The sequence below is a fragment of the Erythrolamprus reginae genome, chromosome 6, assembly GCF_031021105.1.
Source record: "Erythrolamprus reginae isolate rEryReg1 chromosome 6, rEryReg1.hap1, whole genome shotgun sequence".
NCBI lineage: Eukaryota > Metazoa > Chordata > Lepidosauria > Squamata > Dipsadidae > Erythrolamprus > Erythrolamprus reginae.
Window position 1 is genome coordinate 27,531,402 of NC_091955.1, and position 26,090 is coordinate 27,557,491.

The 26,090-nt window shown below is 38.7% G+C and overlaps 1 protein-coding gene across 3 annotated transcripts in view; it reads left to right on the forward strand.

The window, feature by feature from the left end:
- The window catches only part of LOC139169380 (V-type proton ATPase subunit S1-like), a 75,669-nt gene extending 51,224 nt beyond the window's left edge, over positions 1–24,445 (forward strand). For all 3 annotated transcript variants that reach the window (XM_070755429.1, XM_070755430.1, XM_070755431.1), the window contains exons 7-10: positions 8,259–8,512; positions 10,959–11,021; positions 18,222–18,471; positions 23,195–24,445. In XM_070755429.1, the coding sequence (XP_070611530.1) occupies positions 8,259–8,512; positions 10,959–11,021; positions 18,222–18,471; positions 23,195–23,404 (777 nt within the window). In that variant the 3' untranslated portion in view covers positions 23,405–24,445. The remainder of the gene's footprint in view (positions 1–8,258; positions 8,513–10,958; positions 11,022–18,221; positions 18,472–23,194) is intronic.
- The last annotated feature ends 1,645 nt before the right edge of the window (positions 24,446–26,090 follow it).

Genomic DNA, 26,090 nt, shown 5'->3' on the forward strand with positions numbered 1-26,090 from the left:
GTTCCTGCCTGAGAAGCCTTCTAATGGCTTACAGCCTGCTGTGCTCAGTCACTCATGAATGTGAGCGAGTGCATTTTCAAGAAGTGCTACATTTCTTAAACATTTCATCTCTGTGAAAAGCCAAAGCATCCATTCCAATTTCAACAAGTTGAGGTAAATCCTGTTTTGAAAATACAGCTCCTGCTGCGCACCTGCAAATGCAGCCTCTGTTACCTCCATTTACTCTTTACTCTTTACTCTTTACTCTTCTTCTTGTGAATAGTATCTAATCTGACACTGCAGCATCCACCTTGTTCCCTGATCTGCGTACACTGCTGAGATTTCATTTCCTTGGACTAAAGTTTCTCTCCTTTATTCTCTCCTGCCTAAATGACAGGCCCGGCACACTGCGACACTATTCAATATTCCTTTTTGTAAAAATACGTATATTCACTTCCAACTAAATCTTCTATAGGATCTGCCGGTAGAATGAATTTTAACCCACAGATAGGTTTTTGAAGCTAGATATTGATCTTCAATTATTTCTTTTTTATAAGTTCACTTCTTGATATAAATGTATGATGTATTGATTTTAAGAGGACAAAAGATTACTTGCTGGAAGCATAGGTAAACATTAACATTTCAATGCCTTGTTCAAGACATAAATAACCATTGAAGGACATATTTTATGTTTCATTCATTCAGTGCTATTCTATGCCTAAATTAACCAAGTCCTTGAGAATTCAACTGGACTTTATCCTAGTCAAAATATATATGAATGCAGCTGAAGAATACCTGTGATTTTACTGATTTATAGTTCCAAGCAATTGGAATTTAAAGAGTTATGATGTATTGTGATCAATCTTGAGGGTAAGAATCTAACTTGAGGAATGATTAGTGAAGTGGGTTTTATAATTATAACATAAAAATATATTTACAAGAAATATAAGAATAAAAAAGCCTAACATCTTTTTAAAATCCAAGAATATGTGCTCTGTGCCCGTAAGTCTCCTATTTGAGCAGGGAGTTGGACTAGAAGACTTTTAAGAACCCTTCTAAGAATGCTATCATAGAATCATAAAATCATAGAGTTGGAAGGGACCTCCAGGGTCATCGAGTCCAACCCCCTGCTCAATGCAGGATTCATTAAACCATCCCAGAAATATGACAGTCCAGTCTCTGTTTGAATACCTCCAGAGAAGGTGAGCTCACCACCTCCTGTGGCAAACTGTTCCACTGGCTTATCACCTTACCGTTAGAAAGTTTTTTCTGATATCTAATCTAAATATAATCCCTTGCAGTTTCATTCCATTGTTTTTAGTCCTTCCGTGTGCTAATGAGAACAACGCTGATCCCTCTGCTCTGTCACAGCCCTTCAGTTATTTGTAGACAGTTATCAAGTCTTCTCTCAGTCTTCTCCTTTGCAGACTAAATATTCCTAGATCCTATTCTGTATTCTATTCTGTAAGAAATGCAGAAAGACTTGACCTCAGATTATCATCTCTTAAATGAAGAGTTCTCAGAGCAATAAAGCAAGAACAGATATAGTTGAAGTCCTTAACTTTTTATTTAATCATTCCTGCTTCCTCTTGGTAATGAGGTATGGAAGAATCAATAGCATTCGACTTATTACCTTCCAACACAGACATCTTAATTTCACATCAATGTTTAAAAGTTGTTTCTTCTCAGTTTTTACTAAATAACTATGAAGATCTAATGCTTAACTCCTTTATAACAAATTGCTTGATGGAAATACTCTTCCAACAGACCTGAAAGAAATGCTTTATTATCAATGTAAAAATATTTAATACTATTGTTTAGTCCAGAAAAATAAGAACTCTTTTTTGAAAGTTCAAAACAATTCCACATTTTCATTCTATTTTGCAGATATTCTATTGCTGTACGTGTCTTTATGTTCCTGTGAAATTTTTTACTATAGCCAGAAATTGTATGCAGGGTATATTAGGATTATTATTAGTTTTTTATGGATCCAAATAAGAGAAACTTTTATTTATTTATTTATTTATCTATCTATCTATCTATCTATCTATCTATCTATCTATCTATTTATTTATTTATTACTTAGATTTGTATGCCGCCCCTCTCCGAAGACTCGGGGCTCCGAAGATTTATGTGCTGAGACTGAATTTATTAAATGGTTCTGGGCCACATAGTCCCTGAACCTGAACAGATACATCCTTTGATGGATTAAAGAAGTTATTTTGGCCATTATTCTATTTGCTTCTTGCCATTTATAATGTAGCAATACTTGCATTTTTCAATTTGACTATCTCACACTCTTTACAGCAACCTTCCCCAAGCAATTGCATTCCAGTTGTGCTATTGTACAACTCCTATCTTCCTCAGTTACCATAGTAATTGTCCCATAATTTTAATTCTAGAATGCACAAAGTTGGGTAAAGCATCAAAAATGAATAAATGTAAATGTGATTGCATGCATTTAAAAAGGTAAAATAATTTCCTTTGTGTTGTTGATTATTAACAATATCTAAGTTGGAAAATATTTGATGTATTACAGCTACATTTTGTAATTCAGAAAATATCATAAACAAATTTTCCATCCTTTCATAAGATTACAGGCTATAATATCTTTTCCATGCCCATGGAGTATAATAATTCTCAAGTGGGGTTTGTATAGATGACTATATTGGATTTATGTAGGCTCATGAAAATAGAAGGAATACTGTGCTGCAGAAAGAGATAGAGAGACATACAGAGAGAACATTTATTGGCCAGATCTGTAAATATATCTTAGTTTTTAAAGGTGTCTTTGTGCCTTCCCTCAAGATTTCTATGGTTTACCCAGATTAGGACCATAGATTATGAATTAATCTTTCATCCACATATAATTTAAATCATTAGTTACGACAAAGTTACTTTGTCTTAATTCCACAATATTTCTTCCTGCATTTGCTCACAGTACTATCTCATTCCATTAATTCCCTATATTTATAGAGGCTCCCAATTTATTGATAATCCTGCTGTCATAAAAAGTCAGCATAACAATGACCCAAATCTAGCTTCTCTTCTCCTTTGGAGAAAACATGAAAGTTCTAGAATGAAGACCATAATTATTCAAAACACATTCAATTCACTTCAATGGGGCTTGAGCTTTTCTATCAACATTAATTCATTAATCAAAGGTTTGCTTGAGAGGCTATGTTTATCCTTGAGAAATCAAATAGCACAGAAAGAAGATTAAGGTTTGATTATACTATGTTTGAAAATAACTTCAGTCTTCACTGTTTGCTTTATTTTTGTAAACTCAAAACTGCTGTTCATAAACACAGCATTAAAGACAATGAGAAATAATCCACTCTACTTAAGTATAGATTTAGGAATGTCTAACTTGGTGAAATAATATTCTCCACATAGCAAGCCTCCAGGTCTCAAGAACCCACTGATCATTGTGGTCAAAATATCTTATCATACGAGTCCTGGGAAAGAGCTGATAATGATGCTGTAGGAGAAACATAGCAGGTTTTGTTTCCTAACTTCCAGTAATTTTGAAGAAGGTTCCTATTGGAGACAATTACTGGTTGTTGTTTGAAGTAGTTGAAAGTCCAATATTGAATAATAATTCTAACTAAACTGAAATAGAGAGCCAACCCAAGTACAGGGAAATTCAGTTCCTGGTTATGACAGAGGAACACATCATTTGACTTTCTTGGCAACCTGGAGATAGTAGGTGCCACATTCCTGGAAGGAATAAATTCCTCATGAGTTCCTCATCTAGCCTGCAGCTCTAGGATTTCCTCATGCACTGATAAATCCAGTCAAACCTCTTCTCTTCTCCTCTCCTCTTCCCTCCCTCCCCTCCCTCCCTCCCTCCTCCCTCTTCTTTTTGCTTTCAGCTAAAGTACTGATATTTCTCAACTTACTTTAGATCGTGCAGAATGCGGCCGCGAGAGCTATTGTGGGCTTACCTAGGTTCGCCCACGTTTCTCCAACACTCCATGGCCTGCACTGGCTGCCGATCAGTTTCCGGTCACAATTCAAAGTGTTAGTTATGACCTTCATGGCATCGGACCAGAATATCTCCGGGACCGCTTTCTGCCACACGAATCCCAGCGACCGATTAGGTCCCACAGAGTTGGCCTTCTCCGGGTCCCGTCGACTAAACAATGTCGTCTGGCGGGCCCCAGGGGAAGAGCCTTCACTGTGGTGGCCCCGGCCCTCTGGAATCAACTCCCCCCAGAGATCAGAACTGCCCCCACTCTCCTTGTCTTTGGTAAATTGCTTAAGACCCACCTATATCACCAGGCAATGGGGTAATCGAGACATTTCCCCCCAGGCTTATATAGATTATGCATGGTATGCTTGTGTTGTATGGTTTTATATAATGGGCTTTTAGATATTTTTCTTCTTTTAAATATTAGATTTGTCTATTGTATGCTGTTATTATTGTTGTGAGCCACCCCGAGTCTGCGGAGAGGGGCAGCATACAAATCTAATTAATAATAATAATAATAATAATAATAATAATAATAATAATAATAATAATAATGATATTATGTTGTGAGTAGAGAGTTATTATTATTATTACTATTACTATTATTTGTATTAGTATTAGTATTATTAAGACTACAACTGATCCCAAAATTTCAGTTGCTAAGGGAGACATTTAGGTGAATTTTCCCCATTTTATGACCTTGTTTGCCACAGTTGTTACATAAATCACTGCAGTTGTTAAATTAGTGACACAGCTGTTAAGAAAATCTGGCTTCCCCATTGATTTTTCTGGTCAGAAGATTGCAAAAAGTAATCATGGTATTCCAGCACACTGCAACTATCATAAATATGAGACAGTTGCCATGCTCCTGAATTTTCATCCTGTGACCATGAGGATGCTGCAACAGTCATAAGTGTGAAAAAAAGGTCATAAGTCTTTTTTTTTCAGTGCCATTTTAACTTTGTCATTAAACAAACTGTTGTAGGTCGAGGACTCCCTGCAGTCACTACTACTACTAGAGGTAAAAGAGTTGCAATTTCTGGAGATCTTCAAGCAAAGGAGCAAAAGTAATATTGTAGGTGGGGATGGAACAGGGCTTGAAACATCTTCTCATGTAATTTTGATCAAGCAAAATACCCACCCATCCCAAAACATAAAGATAGGACCTTTGCTTCAGAATTGCCTGCTATATTGTGGTTTGTCTGTCTGTCTGTCTGTCTGTCTGTCTGTCTGTCTGTCTGTCTGTCTGTCTGTCTGTCTATCATCTATCTATCTATCTATCTATCTATCTATCTATCATCTATCCATCCATCCATCCATCCATCCATCCATCCATCCATCCATCCATCCATCCATCCATCCATCCATCTATCTATCTATCTATCTATCTATCTATCTATCTATTGGATTTGTATGCCGCCCCTCTCCGCGGACTCGGGTTTGAGTGGTTCAAGGAATACCTTAAATATTCAATAGTATATAGCAGTGATGGCCAACCTTTTTTGTATTGGGTGCTGAAAAAGTGTGCGCGCATGCTATCATGCCTGTGAGAGTGCCCACACACATAATGCAATGCCTGGGGAGGGCAAAAACAGCTTCTCCTGCCCGTCGGAGACCCTCTGGAGGCCGGAAACAGCCTGTTTCCCAACTTCTGGGGGACCCAGTAGGCTCATATTTTGCCCTTCCCAAGCTCCAGAGGCTTCCCTGGACCCGGGAGAGGGTAAAAACACCCTCCCCGATCCCACCCAGAGGCTCTCTGGAAGCCAAAAATGCCTTCCCAGAGCCAAAAATCAGCTGGCTGGAACACACATGCACATTGGAGCTGAGCTAGGGCAATAGCTTGCATGCCAGCAGATATGGCTCCACGTGCCACCTCTGGCACCCATGCCATAGGTTCAGCATCACTGGTATATAAGCTGTGTTCGCATATAGTGATGTGTCCAGAGGTTTTAAATAAACCACAAAGGCCTTGTTCATAATTCACTGTTAATCACTGATCTTACTTATCATTCTAAATCAGGGGTGTCAAACTTAATTTCATTGAGGAACATGTCAGGGTTGCATTTGACCTCTGGGGGCTGGGTGGACACTGAGGTGTCACTCATGTCATGGGGGTGCCTGTGATGGCCTGAGTGCTCCACCAGTCAAAACTGACTGCTGAGCTCTCTTTTCGGAGAGGGGCGGCATACAAATCTAATAAATTATTATCATTATCATTATCATTATCATTATCATTATCATTATCATTATCATTATCATCATCATCATCATCATCATCATCATCATCATCATCATCATTATTATTTTCAGCTATGATGGCCTCCTGCAATCCTCTGTCAGTAAAAACTGAGCTTCGGGACATGTGCAGCCCTTGTGAGCTCTGTTTGCTGCTGGGTTGGTCTCCTGTGCTCTCTGCCAGTGAAAACTGAGATCAGAGGAACCGCACACGTCCTTTGCAAGCTCTGTTTTAGCTGGCAGGGGCACTACTGGCCAGTCCTTCCCTCTTTTCAGGGTGGTCTCAAGGGCCATATCTAAGCACCCTGGGGGCTGTTCTAAACCAACATCCATCTTCTATAATGGCTAATCATGATATATACTTCCAACCATGGAACTGTAGCTTTTGGTAGGAAGCAGAGAAAAATTGAAGCAGAATTTGAGTGCTTCAGCAAAGTATTATGACCTTAAGTTGCAAAGATTGGACTAGATTTCCATTCTAGTACTGTTTTGCTGGGTTAGCTTTCAAAAAAGGGTATGAAGTCTTGTATGATGTCCATGCTATAGTATCTATATATTTTTGGTTGGTTGATTGGATTTTGTCTGCAAAGAATTAATGACATTTTGCTTAATTATATGAAGGTGAAAAGAACTTCCTGAATGAAGATTGAGTTGTCTTTTAGTTCTTGGTGTCTCCATACAAGAGTTAATTCTCCAAAGGCAAAATAGGTCAATGGCATTACTGAAGATGCTGCACCACCAGATGCCCATATAGCAATGAATATTCTGCTTTCTCTTAAAAAGAGCCAAGGTGGTTCAGTGGTTAGTTTGTAGTATTGCAGGCTAACTCTATTCACTGTCAGGAGTTTGATTCTGACCGGCTCAAGATTGACTCAGCCTTCTATCCTTTGCAGGGCATTAAAATGAAGACCCAGATTGTTGGGAGCAATATGCTGATTCTGTAAACCACTTAGAAAGGGCTATAAAGCACTGTGAAGCAGTATATAAATCCTATTGCAGTTGCTATTGCTCTCTTCAGGTCTGTTACTATTATCCAGTGTAGTTTTTATTTTCCATACAGAGATCCTGAACAATTTTACATTTTGTTTCCTTTCTCTCTGTTTACCTTTTCTTGTGAAGCTTTGCAACCGTCTGATCATTCAGTAATACTGTGAAATAGAAAAGCTAATCTGGCTTAAAGCAGGATGCCTATTTACCTAACCCCCCTTTCTTCTGTTTCTTGCCTGAGCAAAGGAAGGTACAGTGTTCCCTCGATTTTCGCGGGTTCGAACTTCGCGAAAAGTCTATACCACGGTTTTTCAAAAATATTAATTAAAAAATACTTTGAGGTTTTTTCCCCCTATAACAAGGTTTTTCCCGCCCAATGACGTCATATGTCAGCGCCAAACTTTCATTCGCCTTTAATAAATATTTTTTTGAATAAACTTTAATAAATAAACACAGTGAGGAATAATCTAAATGGTTGCTAAGGGAATGGGAAATTGCAATTTAGGGGTTTAAAGTGTTAAGGGAAGGCTTGTGATACTGTTCATAGCCAAAAATAGTGTATTTACTTCCGCATCTCTACTTCGCGGAAATTCAACTTTTGCAGGCAGTCTCAGAACGCATCCCCTGCGAAAACTGAGGGAACACTGTATATCAATTGTGGTGATTTTTCCCAACATCTGTGACTGCCCATTAACCCAACTTTTGTTTTCTGTAAAAGCTAAGGATGTAAGTCCATCAAAGAAGCCAATGTTCAGAATCAAAATGCAGGCACATTTTGCTGTCTGTGATTACAGAAGTTCTCAGGAGTGCCTCTAGCCTGGTTGACAGGGAGACCCTGGTGGCATCTGAGCATCCTGGAGAATAAATGACTTCAGATGCATCATACTTTGTGTTATTTTCATGATAATGTCATAAGTCATTTTGATTAATAGGGAGCCTCAGCAAGAAACATTCACTAACATGGCTTTCCATTCTTAAAATATCTGGATTGCTGTTGTAGATAATGAGACTAATGATGGCATTTGATCTCCAGGTTTTGTTGTCTGCTGAAATAAATCACATTTTTCATATTTTTTTCTTCCAGGCACCTGTGAGACATGATATAATGTGGCATAGTAAGCGACAATTAATGTCTGTTGAAAATAAAGTAACTGGCACATATCCACCCCTGAATGTAACCAATGTAACGAATGGGACCCAGAGCACGTGCATCCTTTTCTATGCAACTAATTTCACACTTACAGTCAACACCACCATTCACTTGAATCTAACAAATTCAACATTTCTGTTTGATGATGTGGACACAACTTCATCTCGTTGTTCAGACACCAATGCAACGTGAGCAGGATTAAAATATTATTTCATATGATCCTCTTTAATAGTAAATTAGACAAGCATGCTATCACTGTTTAAATCACAGATAACAAAGCTAAATACTAGAAATCCATAATAGTTCAGATTAAGATTGACTGTATTAACAAATTCATTATGAAATTGTGGAGTTCTTTTTGTGCTTTTTGCATTTTAAAACAAAATTTTCTTAGAAAAATCCCAGGCTTTCTATATTTTTACATTTGCTTTATTTTGTAAATAAGTATGGATATAGTCCTATAGACATTTATCTGAAGCCTTCTTGACAAAAGTTGTATGACACCAGCTAAAATTCTTTTTTACATGTGCAACATGATGTCACATGTTGCACATGTTTGAAATAGAGCAGCAGCTGGGCAGTATTGCTTTCAACATTTTGGAGAAACTAGAAAGCTTCTGCATCTATGCATTTAAGTTGTGACCAGCAGCTAAGAAAAAAAGGAGAGTATGTTTACATAATATGAACGATTTGTATTCACTGTATTATTTATTTATTTATTCATTCATTCATTCATTCATTCATTCATTCATTCATTCATTTATTTATTTATTTATTGGATTTGTATGCCGCCCCTCTCCGCAAACTATTGCAGAACATCGTGCTATTACATTGGCATCCTGTCCCTACAGATTGCACTTTGTGTACAAACTACATGTCCCAGAATTCCTAACTAGACAGTTAGGAATGGATTCTGAGAGATACACAGTGGTACCTCATCTTACAAACTTAATTCATTCCGTGACCAGGGTCTTAAGTAGAAAAGTTTGTAACAAGAACCAATTTTTCCCATAGGAATCAATGTAAAAGCAAATAATGTGTGCGATTGGGGAAACCAAAGGGAGGGTGGAGGCCCTGTTTCCTCCCAGGAGAGTCCTAGAGAGGCCCCACAGAGTCTTCTCCCTGCCTTTTCCAGTTACAGTTTCGGAGGCTTGGGTTTGTAAGTGGAAAATGGTTCTTGAGAAGAGGCAAAAAAAATTTGAACACCCAGTTCTTATCTAGAAAAGTTTGTAAGTATAGGCGTTTGTAGGTAGAGGTACCACTGTACTTCCAACATATCCGGGGCATGGAAAATTGGGAAAGCAGTCACTGACAATGAATATATAGCCCTTTACCAATTCCAGCCTGCATAAACATGCACATATCATAAGAAATTACGAGTATCTTATTAGAAAAGTAACAAAGAAAAACATGTACATTATAATAGAGCAGACTTTCTAAAGTCATTATATTCAAAACATTTTGAGAGAGTTAGGACTAGGATAGAAGTCTTCAAACGTGGCAATTTTAAGACCTGTGGACTTCAACTTCCAGCTAAGCTGGCTGAAGAATTCTGGGAGTTGAAGTCCACAAGTCTTAAAGTTGGCAAGTTTCAAGACCTCTGGACTAGAGGAGGAGAGTTGAAAGAATTATATATCTGGGAAATCACTTTTCAAAACAGCTCTCTCAAAATTTCCTATTTCTCACATTAACTCAAGAAATACGAATTATTCCTTGATGCCCATGATTGAAGAACATAGCTATTCTTTTAATTTATATCAATCTTCTCCAGTCTGCCATTCTCGGATTTGTAGAAGTACAAAGTCAGCTAATCTGTTGGTAATGGAGGCCTAATGACTAGAAAATATATAATTGTGGAAAATGCTTAAAAAAAAAAACCTGCTATACAAGTTAAAATACAAACAATACAACTTGGTCTTCTTATACACAGTATCCCTTTTTTTCATTTCCAAAACAGTCATGTATAATACATATCCATGTACACTCCACTCTGCCATGCTCTAATTAATTTTTCTTTACTCACATTCTATGAGACAATTCTTTAATTGTAATCTTATTCCAGGAAGTCTTTGGCAGACTTACATTGAAATGAATTCTTAAGAGTTGTTTTAGAGTCCAATTCAATTGATAGCTTTTCTACTTTTGTTTGCCAAGAAAAGAAGAGATTCTCCTATCTGGAGACTTCTATGTCTTGTTTCCCTATATTTACTATCAATATATAGTACATGTTCACTATACACACCCCAATTGTCAAGGCTGGTGTATGGTTTGATTGGTTGTGTGATTATTTTATTTTATTATAAGGGTTTTAAATTGTATTTGTACACTGTTTATGTTGTTGTGAGCTGCCCCGAGTCCTTGGAGAGGGGCGGCATACAAATCTAATAAATTATTATTATTATTATTTATTTATTTATTTATTTATTTATTATTTAGATTTGTATGCCGCCCCTCTCCGCGAACTTGGGGCGGCTCACAACAGAAATATAAAAATATTATTATTTTTATTATTATATATACTATTACTAAAATACTTCCCTATGTGTTATTTCCCTATACTTACTGGCACATTATCCAGATTTTATTTGAAAATAAACTGTTAACATTTATTTTTTTAATTTTTTTTCTTATCAGATTGTCATTAAAATATACCAACCTGCAGAATGAGAAGATTGACATCAAGACCTTGGAAATAAAGTATGTTTGGAGGGACATTGTAAAACAAGAGAATTGCGTTGCAAATTAGGTTTATTGCATACATACATACATACATACATACATACATACATACATACATACAGTAATAGTTTAATATATATATTAAAGGAATATTCAATATATATTAATATATGTATTGAAGAGATCAGATCCTGTGACCTAGAGGTTAATTCTCTGCCTTACAAGGGAGAAGCTACAGGATCAAATCCCTGTAAGGGTATGGCTAGCTGATGAGGCCAGAATAAGGCCAAAATAGTGCTATCCTAGTCTCCCTTAAATTATAAATTATATAGGCCCGGGGGAGGGAGGGGGAATGCCTCAATTCCCCCATGCCTGACGACAGAGGTGAGTTTTAAGGAGTTTACGGAAGACAAGGAGGGTGGGGGCAGTTCTAATCTCTGGAGGGAGCTGGTTCCAGAGGGTCGGGGCCACCACAGAGAAGGTTCTTCCCCTGGGACCCACCAGATGACATTGTTTAGCCGATGAGACCCGGAGAAGGCCAACTCTGTGGGACCTAATCAGTCACTGGGATTCGTGCTGCAGAAGGCGGTCCCGGAGATATTATGGTCCGATGCCATGAAGGGTAGGGATAGGGATAGAATTCCCTATTGGGATTCCCCACCTCCGTTTGAGCCTCCCGACTGGCCGACAGCTCCACAGCTCTTCTGGCAAGGTGATAGCTGGGCAGCGGGGCTTCTCGGCAGCCTCCCGAACCTGAATGCCGAACCCGAACTTTTGCCGAACTTCCGGGTTCGGCGTTCGGAAGAATGCTGAGAAGCGCCCGGCTGTTTCAAAAGGTGATAGCCAGGCGCCGCTGCCCCGCGGAGCACCATTTTTGTGATATGTTTTCTTGAACGCATTAATTTATTTTACATTGCTTCCTATGGGAAACATTGTTTCGTCTTACAAACTTTTCACCTTATGAACCTCCTCCTGGAACCAATTAAGTTCGTAAGATGAGGTATTACTGTATTGTTTTATGTCATGGTGGAGAAAAAAAAATTATACCAAAAAAAAAGAAACAAAGAAGAAGAGGCAAAAAAATCTTGATCACCCGGTTCTTATCTAGAAAAGTTCTTAAGTAGAGGCGTTCTTAGGTAGAGGTACCATTGTATCTAATCTATATCATATACTTTCTCTTTCTCTTTCTCTCTCCCTCTCTCTCTCTGTGTGTGTGTAAGAGAGAGAGGGAGAGAGAGAGAGAGAGAGAGAGAAGGAACCAAAGTATTGTAAACTATATTCCTTAAGTCTACAAGGTTCAGGGTTTTTTAATATGGAAATACCCACCACCCTGCGCTGAGGGAAAGAGTAGACTACTTTTGAAAGCAAAATGATTTTCTGGAATATTTAGGGGACATGGGATGATAGGTCACTAGTTCAAAAAGAAAAAAAACACTGTCCTGAAGTTTTGTTAGGTCAGCAGTAGGCATCTTTCACTTGTTAGAGGAGCAATTTTGTTTCTCAGTCCAGGCAGTTAGCTTCTATCTGCTTTCTTTGAATCATATATTATGCATCACTGAGAAGATTTCACATTGCAATAGATGCATTATGAATGAATGTATATTATTAGAACAGTAAAGCAACAAAATCCAGATGGGCATATGTATCACCTTATTACTGTCTCTCATTTATTTTAGAAGCAATTACAATGTGAACTGATCTTCCCCCCTCAAAAAATAGAAAGTAATTAAATGTCAGCTAGGGATAATTTGTAGTAGTATTGTTTATTTATTTATTTTATTTATTATTTAGATTTGTATGCCACCCCTCTCCGCAGACTCAGTTTAAACTCCGCAGTTTAATCTTAGCAACTTTAAGATGTCTGGACTTCAACTTCAAAGTGTTCCTGCATGGTTTGCTAGGTTATCCTAGACTTTTTTCCGTCTCTTTTGGCTGCCCAAAATAATATTACTCCATTTTCTCTTGAAATAAAGGGGAATATTATGGAGATGCTTCAAGTTTAGCCAACATTTTCAAATTTTGCCATTTATATCTACTGACTTGCTTCTTCATCCTACAACTTTGCCTGCCTCATTTACACTTTTTCATATTATTTCCCATTATGTAGTGAAGTATTATTAGATATGTCTTTATGGACAAATCTGTATTGTTGAATGGCTAGATTATATCATCTTAGATTGTTCCTATCCATCATCTAGGTTCTCATTTATTTACTTGTTGTTTACTGGTCAACCAACTCAGATAGTCAAACAAAAACAAGTATATAAATCACAGCAGCCCAAATCAAGGCAAAACCCAATAAATCCTTCTCCCTTGTATCAAAGAACTGGTGAAGTTACTTGGTTCAGTAAAATAGTTGTTGCAAGAAGAAAAAACAAGTTCAGTGAATACCAAAATCACATCGCTTTAGAACAGAGGTGTCAAACTCAAGGCCTAGAGAATGTATCCAGTATTTAGGTGTGGCCTGCAGGGACAGCCTGGAAACAGTGAAAGACTGGCCCAGAGTGTTTCTGCCAGCGAAAACAGCTCCTGAGCTCCTTTTTCTGCTCTCACAGGCTCCTGCAACCCCTGCTAGTGAAAATGTTCCGTTTTCACTGATAGAGGGTTGCAGGAGGCCATGGCAGCCGAAAATGGAGCTCACCAGGTTGTTTTCGCTGTAGACCACTCGGGCCACAACAGGTGCCCTTGACAGGAGTGACATTGAGTTGGCCATGCCCACCCTAGCCACACCCACCGAGTTCCCCCAAGGTCACTCAGAACCTTGATGTGGCCCTAGAATAGAATAGAACAGAACAGAACAGTTGGAAAGGACCTTGGAGGTCTTCTAGTCCAACCCCCTGCTTAGGCAGGTAACCCTACACCACTTCAGACAAGTGATTATCCAACATCTTCTTAAAAACTTCCAGCATTGGAGCATTCAGAACTTCTGGAGGCAAGTTAATTTATCTGTCAGGAAATTTCTCCTTAGTTCAAGGTAACTCCTTTCCTTGATTAGTTTCCATCCGCTGCTTCTTGTCCTGCCCTGAGATGCTTTGGAAAATAGCTTGACTCCCTCTTCTTTGTGGCAACCACTGAGGTATTGGAACATTGCTGTCTCCCCTAGTCGTTCTTTTCATTAAGCTAGACATACCCAGTTCCTGCAACCGTCCTTCATATGTTTTAGCCTCCAGTCCCCTAATCATCTTTGTTGCTCCCCTCTGCACTCTTTCTAGAGTCCTTTTATCCTTTTTACATTGTAGCAACCAAAGCTGAATGCAGTATTCCAAGTGTGGACTTACCAAGGCATTGTAAAATGGTATTAATATTTCACACGATCTTGAGTCTATCCCTCTGTTAATGTAGCCTAGAACTGTGTTGGCTTTTTTGGAAAATTTCTTGATCCTTCTTACAGTTTGACATCCTTGCTTTAGAATCAAAGTGATATGAACGTTTAACTGCTAAGTTTAACTACTAAGTGTAACTATGTCTATAATAGCGCAGCTAGGACCTCGGACCAGATTATATTTATTCATTTTCCAAAATGATTCTTCTCAGGAATGAATTACTTCACTTGAAGTTGGCCCGCACACATTCTGGATTTTCAATCTTGCCTAAACTAATGGCTTAACAAATCAATTGAACAGCACTGTAGGAAAAATGCAGTTTGCTATTGAGGTCAAACTGGAATGACTGGAAAGCAATTTATAACAAATAATAAAGACTATCTTGGGAATGAATAAATAGAATAACACAGGCAATGAATTTAAATTAAAAAACTTAAATCTTTTGCCACATGGTTCAGGGTACTATTATTAACAAGACAGCCAAGAAACCACAACACTTAACAATGTTAAAATGCAACAGTGATATTTTCCATTTGAACAGCCTCTAGCAGGCCAGCTAATGAAACACTTGCAAGTAATATAAAATTCAAGAAGTATGATTTTTAAAAAAAACTTCAGAAGAAAATGTTAAGTTATAATAAAAATTGTGAGCTGCAAGCAGGTCAAACTATAACATTAATATTGATGGGAACCCCATGTTTATCTTGCAGCTATTGCAGAAATCCTCCTGATTAGACACACTTATACAATCTCTTCCTTATTTAAATTATTTCTTAAATCATTACATGGGCTTTCAACTCCAACAGACAAATATTCTTAAAGATTATAGGAGAAATGTTGAAATAGTTGAATTGTAAAAGGAACTTCATACTTATAGGAGTATAAGATGCTCCCCTAAAGCAGCACATACTACTTTAGATGTTCACTCTATTTCTCTAAATAACAAGAACTTTCAGGATTTCAGTTTAGGAAATAGGTTTACTATATCAAAGCAGGGGAAAAAAATGCTCTAAACAGCTGTCATCTAGTAATCAACTAAACTTTTGCAGCTCAGATTTGGAAGCCTTAGATTCAATTGGAGACATCTTCCAACTGTCTTCTTGATTTTTGAACTGGAAATGCTAGGGAGTAATTCTTGAATCTTGTCTGTTTCTGTTATCTCAATCACTAATGAAGACAAAGGTAGAAGCTGAAGTTAAGTTTTAAGTTTAAGTTTTATTAGATTTATATGCCGCCCCTCTCCAAAGACTTGGGGCGGTTCACAACAACAGCAATACAATATACAAAGTAAAAATCCAATATAAGTTAAAAGTAATTTAAAACCCATAAACAATTAAAAAACTATCATTACTACACAATAATACCATTCACATATATTACATTCAGAAAAAAGGTGGTGCTGGGGGGACAAGATAGTCATTCCCCCCATACCTGGCAACATAGATAGGTCTTCAACATCTTGCGGAAGGCGGGAAGAGTAGGGGCAATTCAAATGTCTGGGGAGTTGATTCCAGAGGGCCAGGGTCACCACAGAGAAGGCTCTTCCCCTGGGTCCCGCCAAATGGCATTGTTTAGTCGACAGGACCCGGAGAAGGCCAACACTGTGGGACCTGATTGGTGCTGGGATTCGTGCGGCAGAAGGCGGTCCTGGAGGTATTTTGGTCCGATGCCATGTAGGGCTTTATAGGTCATTACCAACACTTTGAATTGTGACCAAAAACTATCTATTATATTGAACAAAAGCTAGGAAGGCAAAACCCCAAAAATGAGAACATGAAAACTGATGCCAACATCTTGGTATTCCTGGACAGATTAAAAGAGTGTCGCAAAGTCCTTTATTAATTACTCTCCAAGGTCTTAAGTCTATGAAAGAAGTGAATGTCCTACACTGGTTTTGAGACCCAATTTTTGATGTGTGGGAGCAGGGATATCCTGCTGCCACATTAAAGTGTGCATATTTTTTACTTTCAATTAACGTAGCAATGTTCTTCTAGAAGTCCCTTTCTCTAGGTAATAAAAGCCTCTTCTTCTCCCCCTTTCCAAAGAAAATAAGCATACCTCTTTTGGGGAATTGCTTTCCATCCCATTCAGAATATTAGTTAAATCCAATTGCTCCGGAAGCGGAGTAAAGATGCTGAGACAGTATATGGATTAAATATAGGGTCACTTTATTAAATTAGCATAAATTTAAATAATGTAACTTTAAATGACGTAAATTTAAATAATTTCAATTCAACTATAAACAAAGGACCTGCAGAGGCCAAAAACTAACAGGGCAGAAATTCCTGTCAAAATCTTCCTAGGCAACTTATTGGGCATAACTCCTTGCTGAACCAGGTGAAGGTAGCCACCTTCACCTGGATCTGAGCCATGCCCTTCAGCCTGTGGGAGGAGCTCACCCTCCAATCCCCAAGGGCAATTGGATCCAGTGAGTCCCATGGGCATCCTCTCTTCAATCCCCAAAGTTGTGCCAACCTATAGTTCATGGAAAGAGACGGTCCATCATCTTTTGAAAGATGCCCAAAAGGAGCACACACAGTTGCTCCTACTGCCCATTTCCACCCCTAACCTGCCAAACCCCAGTGACCAGAGGGAAGCCGAATTAATCAAATGATATCTACGTAGCGCCGCACACCCTAACCAGTCCATCCTTACCGTCAGTGTGGAATAGGCAAAAAAACAACCGCCCCAATATGAGAAGCCACAAAAAATTCCCCGGTGACCCCCCCTGCATGATAGCGGAGGGCAATCAGGTGTTCGCTTCGGAATCCAGCAGGGGCAAGGAGGAGGTCTTGTTCGGGCCACCCTTAAATAGGGCGATCCAGGACCTCCCCCCGAGCCCAGGAGGCAGCGCGCTACAAATCTAATAAATAAATAAATAAAAGCCAACAGCGTCCCCTGGCTCCGGGGAATTTCAGCCGGCAGTTAAAGCCGCCGGCCGTGTATTTGTCTACAATTTTTATGTGAGTATATTTAAAAGAACAAGAAATCCTTGGAATCTATTTGTCAATTTCAAACAAAATCAGTGGTGCTAATAGGCACTTTGATACCCTGTATCAAAGTGCCTATTTCTCATCCACATGGTTTACTAGGAAGTAAGCAGTTTTTCATAGACAAATATTAAAAAGTAAAACAAAACAAAACAATGAAACATCAATTAGGACACACAGTTTAAATAATAAGATTAAAAGTTAATCTGGTTATTATTTCTCACATGACATATCACTTTCTCTCTGTGTGTATGTATTTGTCATTTGATCCCTTCTTTGAATATATGGCCCTACCTATCATCCATGAATTGTAACTGTGGTTGCCTACCTGAGCAGAATGTTGGGTTTTTAGTACCTCCAAATGTTTCAAGTATATCTGTATGTAATCTTACTTTCTGATGTTTTTGATTCTTCTTCTATGACAGTGATGGCGAACCTTTTTTTCCCTCAGGTGCCGAAAGCGCATGAGCGTGTGCTATTGTGCATGCGCAAGTGTCCACACCCATATTTCAATGCTTTGGGAGGGCAAAAACAGCTCCCCCCCACCAGAGGCCCTCTGGAGGCTAGAAATGGCCTGTTTCCTAACTTCTGATGGGCCCAATAGGCTTGTGTTTCACACTTTCCAGGCTCCATAGGCTTTCCTGGAGTTGGAGGAAGGTAAAAACACCTTCCCCCATCCCCACGGAACCTCTCTGGAAGCCAAAAATGCCCTCCCAGAGCTTCTTTGTGAGCCAAAAATCAGCTGGCTGGCACATGCATGAACGGTGGAGCTGAGCTATGGCAACGGCTCGCATGCCAGCAGATATGGCTCCATGTGCCACCTAGGGTACCCGTGCCATAGGTTCACCATCACTGTTCTATGATGACCTCAGAATGTCTATTTGTTATGTTTTGTTCCTTTCTAGATTCGTGATGACCAACATGTTCTATACTAGCTCTTCAAAGAATTGGTTCACTTTAGATTTTGTTCATATTGTGCAAGATAACATGGATGCTGAAGATGAACCTGCTAAATTTAATGTCTCTACTATCTATGGTCCTGCGAAGTACTCATTTCATTGTCCTTTGGTGGGCACAGACAACTCCTATGATGTATTACTAATTCCAGACAATGAGAAAGCTAAAAACTGGAAAATTTATATTTCTGATTTCCAAGTGAGTACCTATCATTATTTAAGAAACAATACCAGGAGCTCTAATTTGGGAATCCAAGTACTATAGTGTCATCCCCAAACCCCCAACACTTTACCCTTGGATTATCCATGGTTGACCTATCCAGATTCCTAAGAGGTCAGTAAGGGGCGAATACAAGTGCAGTAGAGTGTCTTCCATCCCCTGTCCTATTGCTCTCCTATATCTCCTATATCTTTCTTCTATCCCTATATCTCTTCTTCTATTCTTTCATTGATATGTTCTATTCCTATAACTTCTATTCTATTCTTTCTTAGATATATTTCACTATGAGTATATCCTCTATAACAGTGTTTCCCAACCTTGGCAACTTGAAGATATTTGGACTTCAACTCCCAGAATTCCCCAGCCAGTCTCTGCTGGCTGGGGAATTCTGGGAGTTGAAGTCCAAATATCTTCAAGTTGCCAAGGTTGGGAAACACTGCTCTATAACCTTTATCATGTATTTTATTATGGGAATACCCACTAAAACCCTCATTGTGTATTGGACAAAATTAATCAATAAATAAATAAATATCCATTTTCTTCAGAAAAGCTTTTAAAAAACTAAACAATTTTCAATGCCTTGCTCATGCTTGGTCTATAGTGACTTATCCAGTAAATGCAACGATAACAATTTATTTCATATCCAAGGCTGCAATTTTCAAGGGTATTGATGAAGTAACAGATACAACGAATGCAGGGCTGAGTACTTTGGAGGGAGGTGGAATTTGGAAAACTTTCATGTTTAAGCTGTTATATTTGGAGAGAGTGTATAGTGTCATGGCCTGGTTAATGAGGAGGATGGAGAGGGAAAGGCACCTAGAGAATATCATCTGGAGGGGATTTTTCCAGGAGTAGAGGAATTAATTAGTCCACTCCAGTTGAGACGGTCTAGGCAAATTTCCAGGGCGCCTTGCCTGTACCTAATGACCACATCTCAGATTTAATCCAGCCAAATCAGAGAGAATTCCATAGAGTGGAGTGACTTGCAAGAAGCAAGCTAATAGAATAAACTTCTACATCTATGTCCCAAAGGTGCTTTTTCAAGAGGCACCTGGACTTCTTGCAAAATGTCTTCAAAACCACCTAGAAAGTCCAGATGCCTCTTTAAAAAAATCTTTGTGACAACCATGACCTGGATGACTGAGATTCTCCACACACATTCTACAACTATGTATTTCCCCGGAAGCAGAGTAAAGACGCTGAGACATATTGTGGATTAAATAAGGGTCATTTATTAAATTAACATAAATTTAAATAACGTAACTTTAAATACGTAACTTTAAATATTTAAATTCAACATAACTAAGGACCTGCAGAGGCCAAAACTAATGGGGTGGAAATTCCTACCAGAAACTTCCTTGGCAACATTGGGCAAAAACTCCTTGCTGAACCAGGTGATGGTAGCCACCTTCACCTGGATCCAAGCCACGCCCCTTCATCGTGTGGGAGGAGTTCACCCTCCAATCCCCGTGGGAAATTGGATTCGTTGATTCCCATGGACATCCTCTCTCCAATCCCTGACGTTGTTCCAACCTCTAGTTCCTGGAGAGAGGCGGTCCATCACCCTTTAAAGGATGCCCAAAGGAGCATGCGCAGTCACTTCTAATTGCCCATTTCCGCCCCTAACCTGCCAAACTCCAGTGACCAAAGGGAGGCCTATATTAACATCTAAGTGTGACGCACCCCCTAACCAATTCAGTCCGCACCGTCAGTGTGGAATAGGCAAAAAAATGGCCGCCTCTAAAGGGGAGGCTGCAAAAAATTCCTATTCGGCCCCGAGGCGACCTCCTTAGGAAACATTGTTAATAGCGGAGGGTGGGCGGGTGTTCGCTTCAACAGCAAAGAAAGCAAGGGGGAGGTCCTGTTCGGATCGCCCTTAAATAGGGTGATCCAGGACCTCTCTCAGCGACCAGCAGGCGTCGCACCAACCTGGTGCGCTGCCAAAAGCCGAACTTCTGGGTTTTTTGGAACCCGGAAGTTCGGGGCTCCGTAGAGCCGCCCGCAGCGTCCCCCTGCTCTGGGGGCAATTTTGGCCGGCGGTTTAAGCCGCCAATCGGGCATTTCTTTGGAAATTCAAGTTGGTTTATTGATTGTCCACAATCCCTTAGAGAACATGCTGAAAGTAACATTCCAAGCATAACTGTGGGGTGTTTACCTTGCCATGAACTCTGGATTCCACTTCACCATGCCTCTATTCATTTCCTTTGGAATTGTCTTTGTTCACTGGATTCCTGGTCTTGACCTTGCTTAGTCTTTGACCATGTTTCAGTTGCCATCTTGAGATACTGTGAAAAGGACTCTCTGCTTCTAAATATTCTACCTGAGCTTGCCCTGCCCTGGACTGTATCAGACACTCAGCTTGCTATGTTGGCTGGCAGCCTGCACTGCCAGCTCAATGTGTAAATTTGGCCTGTCCCGCCAATGCCATCTCAAGTCAGATGGAAACTGTAAAGTCTGTTTTCAACCATCATAGTTATATAGGACTTCAAGGGCCAAAAGAAGAGAACTTGGAGTTCCATAAACTCCACCCTGTAATAATTGAAATATTATGATGAATAGCAATTGTAAAAACAATATATGAAATACATACAATAAAAACATACTTCCCCTTCCATCATAGTGTATAACTATAACTCTAGCTGGAATGTCTACCTTCAGGTTCTTGTTAATGCCAGACTAGTTATTTGTGTGCCTATTTCCCCCATTTAATTGCAAGTGATAGAAAGGAACATTAAGTTTTACAGGAACATATCACACTCCTTCCCAGCATACTTGGTCAAAACACAGTTGTGCGCTCTCTCTCGCGCGCACGCTCTCTCTCTCTCTCTTTCTCTCTCTCTCTCTCACACACACCTAGGGCCCATCCTGCATCTATTTCTGTTACTTTTTGGTAATGTCAGAAATGCTAGTAGATGGGACATAATTAGGCTAGGCAGAATCATGGGGAAAATCGTAAAAGAAAGCAAGGCATTATCCATTAAATCTCCATAGCATTGAGTTTCACTTGAGGATATTTTTTATTTCTTTTCCAGCTGTAGACATTGTAGGAGGAGAGCTGTGTTACTCTATGATAGCCAATAATCAAAGTTCATAGGACGTTTTCAGAATAAATTTTTGAGGAGCATAAATTTCCATAAGCTACAATTCACTTCTTCAGAAACATGAAGTGACTAATGTAGGAATTAAATTAAGATGAGGTGGGGGAGAGGAATTCCGTGGAAACCCAGCTCCATGGCATTGTACTATTTCCTACTTTAGGAAACCGGTAAATTAATGAGCTGTCAAAAGTTATAGATAGGATTTTTATTTACTTTCACATGTATAAATCTTCCACAATAGAAGTGATTCCTGTATACATCTGAAAAGATCTGAATGTGCTTATGTCATAGAGGTTACATGCGAGACAAATTTCAAGTATTTTTATCAATTAAAAATTGCAATATGTTAAAACTCATTGGGATCCTTAAGACCTGCTAGGATTGTCTTAAGGGACAATCCTGGCAGGTCTTAAGTTTTGGGGAAAAGAAACGAGCAATCCAAACACGGTAGAGATTTTTAAACTCATATGCATCAAAAGAGTTCAGCTATTTCATAAGGTCTCAGCAAACAAATGACATGAAATCATTTTAAAAATCACAATTTAGCTTCAGAATAATAGAGACAAACTACGATGAATATTAGACCTGGAAACCTTGTCTAAAGATTTTGATCGTGATATAAGAAAAGAAAGCAGAAGCACCGTCTTCTAAGTATGCATTCATGAGATTTGAACCGCTGACCAGTCAGTTTCAGAGGACTGCAGTACAGCACTCTACCTGCTGTGCCACCCCAGCTCATTTACTCCATTCTCATTAAAATGCCAGATCAAACTGGCTTCATGATTTTTTTAAAAAAATGATCAGTGCCTGTAAGCAGCTGGAATGTGTCCTTCACATATACTGTGGACACGCCCATACACACTCACTGCCTCCTAAATGACCTGTACTAAAGCAACCTTTCCTTGAACCAGGAGCCATGTGCATTTATAATTGAATCTCAAAAATTACATTCGTGGGAAACATGACTGACTTCAGAGTCCTCGGAGAGGGGCGGCATACAAATCTAAATAATAAATAAATAAAATAAATAAAAACAATTATCTGGGCAGGTTTCAATTAATTATATCACATCTTGACTAATGAAAAGTGTTTTATATTGGGAATTGCTATGACTTATGTTCTTGCATCAGAGATCCAGTGGCAGCATGCCATCATTTGGGAGTTATCTTCAGCTGTTAACCGGTTCAAGATACAAGGAAGAAAAAAGCTGGGGTGGTTAAGTATTTTACTAAATACAATTAAACACGCTGGTGTCATCCCCGGAAACCCTAAAGAACCTACAGTCCAAGAGAGGGATTCTCTCCCCTCCTCTGAGTCTGGTTGTAAATGAAGATCTGTAGAAATTGCCTTTTTGATCATTTCCTACTATCAAAGAGTCATCTATTTCACATATGAAAGAAAGCTTTTAGGTTGCATTTAGAAGAACAGCAGAAGCACCATCTTCTAAGTACACATTCATTTTAATCTTCCAGTTTTAAAAACTTCCAGTTCTGTATTTCAATGTATATATATTTTTTCCAATTGCTTTGGGATCTCCTTTAAATAGAAAATGCAATGATTTGAAGCAGATATTCAGATGACTCATGTTTCTTTTTCTTTTGCAGATTCAAGCTTTCAATATTAAAAACAACACATTTTCCTATGCAAGTGACTGCACATCATTTTTTACACCTGCAATTTGGATGGGTCTGGTCACCTCCCTAATTTTATTATTGATCCTTACCTATGGAATTCACATGGTTACGAATCTTACCACCAACAGTAGATTTGATGACCCCAAAGGTCCAGCTCTTTCAGTCCCTCAAACAGAGTAACTACAAAATTGTAGTTTGGAAGATTGCAGCTTTTCTGTTGTTGGCTGGGCTATTTAAAACTGTTCAGTTTAGCTGAGTCTAGGGCTTCTGAGGGTATCAGATAAGCTATACTTGCTATGGGAGGAATTAAAAAATATGAGTTGCTTTGAAAAATGTGGTATTTTTAATATAGGAGACAATACAGTAATACTTCTGCCACCCCTTCATTCTCCTCTTAGTAATTACCAAAATTAAAATTCTGAAGAAAATCTGAGATTATTCACAGTTGTTGCCGATTATTAAAGAGATCAGTCTCTAGTGTCAGTTTTATAAATGGAATTTAAAAAATCTATTATGCAGGTATTTAAGAAATGATTTAAGTAAGGTCTTTTTAAGAAAATGTACATTAAGATTAAAAATTCATCCCATACTTTCTTATATCTTCTTCAATATAATATTCATGTCTAACATGTTGATCAGAGAGGAAATACTGCCAATTTTCTTTTTTTTAAAAAATACTGGGTATTAAAGCTCCTGTTATGCAAATGTATTTCTAACTGCAGATTCCAAGGTTGCTGTTTCTAAGTGTTTGCAGCCCAAATAATGAAATGAATTTGAAGCAGAGTCATACTGAAATTGCACATTTTGTACTGCTGGGGAAAAAAATGAAGAGAACTGTGTAACTGTCACTTGTTTTTTCATTGCCCACTTTTTATTCAGATGAGAGGTTACTATGAATGGGGTTTAAAACGATGACTACTAGAGGCAGTTGAAAGAAAATTTTCCTTATTGCCATCTAACAATTGACCAGATTTTTTTCAGCCCAGATGTATTAGTTCTTTTCAGAAAGGCACAGGATCATATTTACCAATACCTTCAAGCTTGTGCCTCAATTTTACTTTAATTTTTCATCCATTCTCATTCCTTCAACAAATAGCGAATGTTAAAATGTTAAGATAAACTCAAAGGAGTAGGATATACAGTATATTCAGCACATTTGTATTTGAAAATAGGTATATTTGGAGTGGTAAGCCACCAAATAAAAATGTTACTGTTTCAGAATTTTGTTCAGTGATCCTTTATTAATGAAGGGTACACACATACATTAATTTTGGACAATGAATTCCAGCCACACTTTAGGCATGAAAACTGATTATATGACTTTGATCTCAGCCTAATCCATCCAACAGACTTGTTGTTGAGGGGAGAAATAGAGAATAAGGGTTACCATGTTTCCCTGAAAATAAGACCCTGTCTTATTTTTTTTTGAACCCTGAAATAAGTGCTTGGCCTTATTGTCATTCACCCAAAAGCCTGATTGGATTTATTATCAGGGTATGTCTTATTTTTGGGAAAACAGGGTAGACATGTTTGCTACCTTGAGTTATTTATAAAAAGTAATAATGGTGAGATTTAATTATTTTTTTTTAAAGTGCTTAATGAACGAAAGCTGCAGTAAGAGCAGTCAATCAATGGAGTAGATTGCTTCATGCAATGATACAATCCCTTTCATTTGAGGTTAGATGAACATCTATCCAGAATGCTTTAGTGGTGAGTAATGAGTTGACCAATATGACATGTAAAGTTCTTCCCAAAACCTGTTTTATGGACCGTTTACTAATAAACAGTTCAGTTTGAAAGATGCCTAGACATACCAAGCCATACTAACCAGAGCATACAAAACTTTTGCCGGACCAATCCTTGAATACAGCTCACCTGTCTGGAACCCACACTGCATTAGGGACATAAACACTCTAGAAAATTTCCAGAGATACTTCATCAGAAGAGCCCTCCACTCCTCCACTTGCAACAGAATACCCTACACAACTAGACTTACAATCCTATGTTTAGAAAGATTAGAACTATGTCGCCTTAAACATGTCCTAAGCATAGCCCATAAAATCATCTGCTACAACATCCTTCCAGTCAATGACTACTTCAACTTCAGCCACAACAACAAACGAGCACGCAACAAATACAAACTCAAAGTGAACTTGACTGTAAAATATAGGAATTTAGCAACAGAGGGGTTAATGCCTGGAACTCACAAAACCCCCAAACCCTTACCCTTAGACTATCCACTGTTGACCTCTCCTGATTCCTAAGAGGCTTGTCTAAGTGCACCAGAGTGTCTTATGTCCCCTGTTCTAATGTTTCTCTTTTACTACTATCATATATATAAATATTATTACACTATACCTTTGTATACCACCAATAGTATTTGACCAAACAAATAAATAAAAATGTCCTAGTTTCACTGAACAACTCACACAATTTCTTCATATAAATATCTTGGCTAGCCAGGGTCTAACTTGTGTTGCCTATATAAAATGACTGTTTGTATTCTTCTTTTAGTCAGAAAAGCCCTTCTCAAACTGAAGACAAAATTTTACCCATAAAATATATAAAATCTCTTTTTCTCTGCATATACATCTGAGGAAAATTTATTTTCATGCTTCTGTTTAATCAGACTTGAGGGGGTGTGGGGGGGGGTACTGTTTTTTCAACCAGGCTTCCGCAGAACCCAAGGGTTCCACAAGGGCCAGCCAGGGGTTCTGCAACTGCAGCAGCCACCAAGCAGCAGGAGGAGGAGCAGCAGCAGTGGTGTTGGCACCAACAGCAGCAGCAGTGCCCATCTAGCCCATCGCTGCAGCAAGAGGGCCAAAGCGCAGGCAGTAGTGGCAGGAGGAGTAGGAGGTGGGAGCGG